Source organism: Etheostoma spectabile, unplaced genomic scaffold (assembly GCF_008692095.1).
Source record: "Etheostoma spectabile isolate EspeVRDwgs_2016 unplaced genomic scaffold, UIUC_Espe_1.0 scaffold00016467, whole genome shotgun sequence".
NCBI lineage: Eukaryota > Metazoa > Chordata > Actinopteri > Perciformes > Percidae > Etheostoma > Etheostoma spectabile.
The window spans coordinates 1-8,861 of NW_022604101.1; the positions used below are offsets into that span (position 1 = coordinate 1).

At 45.4% G+C, this 8,861-nt stretch overlaps 1 protein-coding gene across 1 annotated transcript; it reads right to left on the reverse strand.

The window, feature by feature from the left end:
• Positions 1 to 238: 238 nt before the first annotated feature.
• On the reverse strand, positions 239 to 8,803 carry LOC116679515 (glycerol-3-phosphate acyltransferase 3; the record flags this gene model as incomplete). Its single annotated transcript, XM_032509177.1, is given in 4 exon segments — positions 239 to 294; positions 1,347 to 1,462; positions 3,700 to 3,793; positions 8,664 to 8,803. Coding segments are annotated over 4 exon segments (406 nt in total), but the record flags the coding sequence as incomplete, so codon positions are not given.
• Positions 8,804 to 8,861: the final 58 nt, after the last annotated feature.

An 8,861-nucleotide genomic window follows, 5' to 3' on the forward strand; every position in this document is an offset into this window, starting at 1 on the left:
CCCAAAAATAACATTATTTGTCTTTTAAGTCAACTTAATGGGTTCATATAGTTATGAGCAGCACCGTAGTTTCGATGCCACTCTCGATGACATGAACCTCTCTAGCTGTGTGCTGGGAGTATTTTGCTTATCATGTGTCTTGCAGGCCTAAAATTTTGATTTAAGAAATTTTACACTTTCTTTTTAGACTTTTTAAAAACACTCAGAAACCCTGATGTATACATGAGGATATACTGACCTTCAGGGAATATCAGGATGGGAAGCTTGGTCTTGGCTGCAACGTGTGCTCTCAGCCTGCAGACAGGAGGGAGACACGAGAACTTAAACATAATACTGTATATATAATATATATTTAATATACTGAACGGCTTCTTTCACTTTGACTTGTCGCCAGATTGTTTCTCAAATTTCCGCCTTGTTTGCGTTAATGTGTTGAGACAAATGTCCAAAAATCAGACGCAGCAAAAATACTTTTTTCTGGGTTTTTTTAGAAGCTAAACTTGCATGCTTTAAATTCACTTTTTCATGTTGTTAACCCTCTTGATGTATGAAGACCTTTAGAGAACAAATAAAGAGTCTGTTGAAGAATATGATCCTTTGAGCCCAGAAATCACCAAACCCACCAGACTCCATGTAAATAATCATTACTTTTATCATCGTAAAACACACTTCATTCAAAGAGGACAAAAATTAAATAAAACTACTAAAAGCCGTCTTGGTTAATCTTTCCACTGTTCCAACAATCACCACTCTGGTCACACTAAAAGTAGTGATTATTTACATGGAGTCTGGTGGAGATATGCTGCTCTATACATGCTAAAAGTAGTGATTATTTACATGGAGTCTGGTGGAGATATACTGCTTTATACACACTAAAAGTAGTGATTATTTACATGGAGTCTGGTGGAGATATGCTGCTCTATACACGCTAAAAGTAGTGATTATTTACATGGAGTCTGGTGGAGATATGCTGCTCTATACACGCTAAAAGTAGTGATTATTTACATGGAGTCTGGTGGAGATATGCTGCTCTATACACGCTAAAAGTAGTGATTATTTACATGGAGTCTGGTGGAGATATGCTGCTCTATACACGCTAAAAGTAGTGATTATTTACATGGAGTCTGGTGGGTTTGGTGATGGGGATTTCTGTTTTATGTTAAACTAAAAGGATCTTCCTCTTTAAAGGTCTATCTCTGTAGAGATCCATCTCATAATGTTGTCAGAAACTTAGAATAATAATCTGAGTCTGTCAGCAGCAACAACAACACAACTTGTAGTGGATTCTGAACATTTGTCCTACAGGGTTGCTACTAAAAGATGGCGCTTCCTGCTGTGGGTCTCACCTGCTGGCTACAGCATGGCGGTCCTTCATCTCCGACCTCTCGAACCAGACGTGAGGACAGGCCCGGACCATGGAGCGCTGCAAGACGCCCATCAGGCCTCCGTGGATCTGACCCACCTGGACAGGAAGCACACTGCCGTGACATCACCGCAGCGAGACAGCCAAGGGGGTCGGCCTCTCCTCTGTTAGCGTAGCTCCCACGGCGCCATTTTAATGCTACCAAGCCATCACCGCCGTTAGCATCCCATTGACTCCCATTCATTTTGACGCGACTTTGACAGTGAATAACTTTACATCTGAAGCTTATTTAAAACTCTATTTGTCCGTTGTTTATTTCTAAAGAAACACGACGATGTATAAAAGGCTCTGTTACCTTTATCTCACGTTATGGCTCCGTAGCAGACGCTTTTATAAAAATAGGCTAACGATTGTGTCATAACTACGAGACTTACAGTCATATAGTTGACAAATCACCGTTTTGTCAGGGGAAGATCAGCTGTTTAGGTTTAATTACTAATGTTAATAGTATGTTAGTCAGCAGTAATTAGCCTGTGCCTATGTTAATGTTAACTAGCATGTTAGTTAGCAGTAATTAGCCTGTGCCTATGATAATGTTAACTAGCATGTTAGTTAGCAGTAATTAGCCTGTGCCTATGTTAATGTGAACTAGCATGTTAGTTTGCAGTAATTAGCCTGTGCCTATGTTAATGTTAAATAGCATGTTAGTTAGCAGTAATTAGCCTGTGCCTATGTTAATGTTAACTAGCATGTTAGTTAGCAGTAATTAGCCTGTGCTATGTTAATGTTAACTAGCATGTTAGTTAGCAGTAATTAGCCTGTGCCTATTTAATGTTAACCAGCATGTTAGTTAGCAGTAATTAGCCTGTGCCTATGTTAATGTTAAAATAGCATGTTAGTTAGCAGTAATTAGCCTGTGCCTATGTTAATGTTAACTAGCATGTTAGTTAGCAGTAATTAGCCTGTGTCTATGTTAATGTTAACTAGCATGTTAGTAGCAGTAATTAGCCTGTGCCTATATTAATGTTAACTAGCATGTTAGTTAGCAGTAATTAGCCTGTGCCTATGTTAATGTTAACTAGCATGTTAGTTAGCAGGAATTAGCCTGTGCCTATGTTAATGTTAACTAGCATGTTAGTTAGCAGTAATTAGCCTGTGTCTATGTTAATGTTAAATAGCATGTTAGTTAGCAGTAATTAGCCTGTGCCTATGTTAATGTTAACTAGCATGTTAGTCAGCAGTAATTAGCCTGTGTCTATGTTAATGTTAACTAGCATGTTAATGTTAACTAGCAGTAATTAGCCTGTGCCTATGTTAATGTGAACTAGCATGTTAGTTAGCAGTAATTAGCCTGTGCCTATGTTAATGTGAATAGCATGTTAGTTAGCAGTAATTAGCCTGTGTCCTATGTTAATGTTAAATAGCATGTTAGTCAGCAGTAATTAGCCTGTGTCTATGTTAATGTTAACTAGCATGTTAGTCAGCAGTAATTAGCCTGTGTCTATGTTAATGTTAACTAGCATGTTAGTTAGCAGTAATTAGCCTGTGCCTATGTTAATGTTAACTAGCATGTTAGTTAGCAGTAATTAGCCTGTGCCTATGTTAATGTGAACTAGCATGTTAGTTAGCAGTAATAGCCTGTGTCTATGTTAATGTTAAATAGCATGTTAGTAGCAGTAATTAGCCTGTGCCTATGTTAATGTGAACTAGCATGTTAGTTAGCAGTAATTAGCCGTGCCTATGTTAATGTTAACTAGCATGTTAGTTAGCAGTAATTAGCCTGTGCCTATGATAACGTTAACTAGCATGTTAGTTAGCAGTAATTAGCCTGTGTCTATGTTAATGTTAAATGCATGTTAGTTAGCAGTAATTAGCCTGTGTCTATGTTAATGTTAACTAGCATGTTAGTCAGCAGTAATTAGCCTGTGTCTATGTTAATGTTAACTAGCATGTTAGTTTGCAGTAATTAGCCTGTGCCTATGTTAATGTTAACTAGCATGTTAGTCAGCAGTAATTAGCCTGTGTCTATGTTAATGTTAACTAGCATGTTAGTTAGCAGTAATTAGCCTGTGCCTATGTTAATGTTAACTAGCATGTTAGTTAGCAGTAATTAGCCTGTGCCTATGTTAATGTTAACTAGCATGTTAGTTAGCAGTAATTAGCCTGAGCCCATGTTAATAGCATGTTAGTTAGCAGTAATTAGCCTGAGCCCATGTTAATGTGAACTAGCATGTTAGTTAGCAGTAATTAGCCTGAGCCCATGTTAATGTGAACTAGCATGTTAGTTAGCAGTAATTAGCCTGAGCCCATGTTAATAGCATGTTAGTTGCACTCACCATGGCGTAGCAGCCGTCGTTGGACAGGATCACCACGTCGATGGGGGTGGTGTGGTTGGCCACGCATATCCCTCCTTTCTGAGGTTTGTTTTCTCTGCAGAGACAAGACGCTCGGTGAGACACCTGAGGATGGACGACGTCTCGCTGTGTTTATATATATCACCTTTCAAAACATCATAACTGCTGTCCAGGGATTGGAAAACAAAGTGGATTTAGAGACAGAAAAGTGGATTTAGAGACTGCAGACCAGAAGGGAAACTGCCCTTTCCCTAAAGTTACCAGCTCACGAAATCCAATAGAATCCAGATTTCAGGCACTTTAAAGGGCCCACGTCATGAAAAAAACCCTATTTTGTGGATCTGGTGCTTCCAGACCACTACGAACTACTATTCTTGCTGTTTTGAGTGAGATCTGGTTTCTGAATGTCCTCTGATCCGGTTTCTGAATGTCCTCTGATCCGGTTTCTGAATGTCCTCTGATCCGGTTTCTGAATGTCCTCTGATCCGGTTTCTGAATGTCCTCTGATCCGGTTTCTGAATGTCCTCTGATCTGGTTTCTGAATGTCCTCTGATCCGGTTTCTGAATGTCCTCTGATCCGGTTTCTGAATGTCTTCTGATCCGGTTTCTGAGTGTCCTCTGATCCGGTTTCTGAATGTCCTCTGATCCGGTTTCTGAATGTCCTCTGATCCGGTTTCTGAATGTCTTCTGATCCGGTTTCTGAATGTCCTCTGATCCGGTTTCTGAATGTCTTCTGATCCGGTTTCTGAATGTCCTCTGATCCGGTTTCTGAATGTCCTCTGATCTGGTTTCTGAGTGTCCTCTGTCTTCAGTCTCCGGGTGAGATGTCCAACATCTGCACGGCTTTCTACGTCACTAGAGACGAGGTGGCTAACCGTAGCATGCTAGCTCGTCTTCATTGGAAAACACTGCTCCAACAGCCACTAGTGGACCAGAATCTCCAAAAGAACTACTTCTTGTCCCTGTTTACTTCCTGTCCCTGTTCTACTTCCTGTCCCTGGTCTACTTCCTGTCCCTGTTGTGTCCCTGGTCTAGAAGAAGTCTCCCAGCTGATCCTGCCTTGGACTGACCAAAGCTGGAGAAAGAGTTATCAGCTGATGGATCTTACCGAGCTACTGAGCATGTGCAGCTCCCAACAAAGATAGGATAGAACGGAGATGTCTCACTCTGGAGATAAAACTAGTGAGATGTCTCACTCTGGAGATAAAACTAGAGAGATATCTCACTCTGGAGATAAAACTAGAGAGATGTCTCACTCTGGAGATAAAACTAGAGACATGTCTCACTCTGGAGATAAAACTAGTGAGAGGCCTGTCTAACTGACTTCCTGTCTGACTGCCTGTCTAACTGACTTCCTGTCTGACTGCCTGTCTAACTGACTTCCTGTCTGACTGCCTGTCTAACCGACTTCCTGTCTGACTGCCTGTCTAACTGACTGCCTGTCTAACTGACTTCCTGTCTAACTGACTGCCTGTCTAACTGACTTCCTGTCTGACTGCCTGTCTAACTGACTTCCTGTCTAACTGACTGCCTGTCTAACTGACTGCCTGTCTAACTGACTTCCTGTCTGACTGCCTGTCTAACTGACTTCCTGTCTAACTGACTTCCTGTCTGACTGCCTGTCTAACTGACTTCCTGTCTAACTGACTGCCTGTCTAACTGACTGCCTGTCTGTCTAACTGACTTCCTGTCTGACTGATTGCCTGTCTAACTGACTGCCTGTCTAACTGACTTCCTGTCTGACTGCCTGTCTAACTGACTGCCTGTCTGACTGATTGCCTGTCTAACTGACTGCCTGTCTGACTGCCTGTCTGACTGCCTGTCTAACTGACTGCCTGTCTGACTGACTGCCTGTCTAACTGACTGCCTGTCTGACTTCCTGTCTGACTGACTGCCTGTCTGACTGACTGCCTGTCTAACTGACTGCCTGTCTGACTTCCTGTCTAACTGACTGCCTGTCTGACTGACTGCCTGTCTAACTGACTTCCTGTCTAACTGACTTCCTGTCTAACTGACTGCCTGTCTGACTGCCTGTCTAACTGACTGCCTGTCTGACTTCCTGTCTGACTGCCTGTCTGACTGACTGCCTGTCTGACTTCCTGTCTGACTGCCTGTCTAACTGACTGCCTGTCTGACTTCCTGTCTAACTGACTGTCTGTCTAACTGACTGCCTGTCTGACTGACTGCCTGTCTAACTGACTGCCTGTCTGACTGACTGCCTGTCTGACTTCCTGTCTGACTGACTGCCTGTCTAACTGACTGCCTGTCTGACTGCCTGTCTGACTTCCTGTCTGACTGACTGCCTGTCTGACTGCCTGTCTAACTGACTGCCTGTCTAACTGACTGCCTGTCTGACTGCCTGTCTGACTTCCTGTCTGACTGACTGCCTGTTTGACTGCCTGTCTAACTGACTGCCTGTCTGACTTCCTGTCTGACTTCCTGTCTGACTGACTGTCTAACTGACTGTCTGTCTAACTGACTGCCTGTCTGACTTCCTGTCTGACTGACTGCCTGTCTGACTTCCTGTCTGACTGACTTCCTGTCTGACTGACTGCCTGTCTGACTGCCTGTCTAACTGACTGCCTGTCTGACTGCCTGTCTAACTGACTGCCTGTCTGACTGACTGCCTGTCTAACTGACTGACTGCCTGTCTGACTGACTGCCTGTCTGACTTCCTGTCTGACTGCCTGTCTAACTGACTGCCTGTCTAACTGACTGACTGCCTGTCTGACTTCCTGTCTGACTGCCTGTCTAACTGACTGCCTGTCTAACTGACTGCCTGTCTGACTGACTGCCTGTCTGACTGCCTGTCTCACTGACTGCCTGTCTAACTGACTGCCTGTCTGACTGCCTGTCTGACTTCCTGTCTGACTGCCTGTCTAACTGACTGACTGCCTGTCTGACTGACTGCCTGTCTGACTGACTGCCTGTCTGACTGCCTGTCTGACTGCCTGTCTAACTGACTGCCTGTCTGTCTGACTGTCTGACTTCCTGTCTGACTGCCTGTCTAACTGACTGCCTGTCTGACTGCCTGTCTGACTGACTGTCTAACTGACTGCCTGTCTAACTGACTGCCTGTCTGACTGACTGCCTGTCTGACTGCCTGTCTAACTGACTGCCTGTCTGTCTGACTGTCTGACTTCCTGTCTGACTGCCTGTCTAACTGACTGCCTGTCTGACTGCCTGTCTGACTGACTGTCTAACACTGACTGCCTGTCTAACTGACTGCCTGTCTGTCTAACTGACTGCCTGTCTAACTGACTGCCTGTCTGACTGCCTGTCTGACTGCCTGTCTAACTGACTGCCTGTCTAACTGACTGCCTGTCTGACTGACTGTCTAACTGACTGCCTGTCTAACTGACTGCCTGTCTGACTTCCTGTCTGACTGACTGCCTGTCTGACTTCCTGTCTGACTGACTTCCTGTCTGACTGACTGCCTGTCTGACGCCTGTCTAACTGACTGCCTGTCTGACTGCCTGTCTAACTGACTGCCTGTCTGACTGACTGCCTGTCTAACTGACTGACTGCCGTCTGACTGACTGCCTGTCTGACTTCCTGTCTGACTGCCTGTCTAACTGACTGCCTGTCTAACTGACTGCCTGTCTAACTGACTGACTGCCTGTCTGACTTCCTGTCTGACTGCCTGTCTAACTGACTGCCTGTCTAACTGACTGCCTGTCTGATGACTGCCTGTCTGACTGCCTGTCTCACTGACTGCCTGTCTAACTGACTGCCTGTCTGACTGCCTGTCTGACTTCCTGTCTGACTGCCTGTCTAACTGACTGACTGCCTGTCTGACTGACTGCCTGTCTGACTGACTGCCTGTCTTACTGCCTGTCTGACTGCCTGTCTAACTGACTGCCTGTCTGTCTGACTGTCTGACTTCCTGTCTGACTGCCTGTCTAACTGACTGCCTGTCTGACTGCCTGTCTGACTGACTGTCTAACTGACTGCTGTCTAACTGACTGCCTGTCTGACTGACTGCCTGTCTGACTGCCTGTCTAACTGACTGCCTGTCTGTCTGACTGTCTGACTTCCTGTCTGACTGCCTGTCTAACTGACTGCCTGTCTGACTGCCTGTCTGACTGACTGTCTAACTGACTGCCTGTCTAACTGACTGCCTGTCTGTCTAACTGACTGCCTGTCTAACTGACTGCCTGTCTGACTGCCTGTCTGACTGCCTGTCTAACTGACTGCCTGTCTAACTGACTGCCTGTCTGACTGACTGTCTAACTGACTGCCTGTCTAACTGACTGCCTGTCTGACTGACTGCCTGTCTGACTGCCTGTCTGACTGACTGCCTGTCTGACTGCCTGTCTAACTGACTGCCTGTCTGTCTGACTGTCTGACTTCCTGTCTGACTGCCTGTCTAACTGACTGCCTGTCTGACTGCCTGTCTGACTGACTGTCTAACTGACTGCCTGTCTAACTGACTGCCTGTCTGTCTAACTGACTGCCTGTCTAACTGACTGCCTGTCTGACTGCCTGTCTGACTGCCTGTCTAACTGACTGCCTGTCTGACTGCCTGCCTGTCTGACTGACTGTCTAACTGACTGCCTGTCTAACTGACTGCCTGTCTGACTGACTGCCTGTCTGACTGCCTGTCTAACTGACTGACTGCCTGTCTGACTGCCTGTCTGACTGACTGTCTAACTGACTGCCTGTCTAACTGACTGCCTGTCTGACTGACTGTCTAACTGACTGCCTGTCTAACTGACTGCCTGTCTGACTGACTGCCTGTCTGACTGCCTGTCTAACTGACTGCCTGTCTGACTGACTGCCTGTCTGACTGCCTGTCTGACTGACTGCCTGTCTGACTGCCTGTCTGACTGCCTGTCTAACTGACTGCCTGTCTAACTGACTGCCTGTCTGACTGACTGCCTGTCTGACTGCCTGTCTGACTGCCTGTCTGACTGACTGCCTGTCTGACTGCCTGTCTGACTGACCTGTTGTGGTAGACGATGGTGGCTGAGAGTCCTCTGGCACAGATCCGGTAGCAGGTCAGGTGGACCAGCTCGCTCAGCCAGTTCTTCACGCTGAAACAGGAAGTACATATACACACTGAAACAGGAAGTACATATACACACTGAAACAGGAAGTACATATACACAGTGAAACAGGAAGTACATATACACACTGAAACA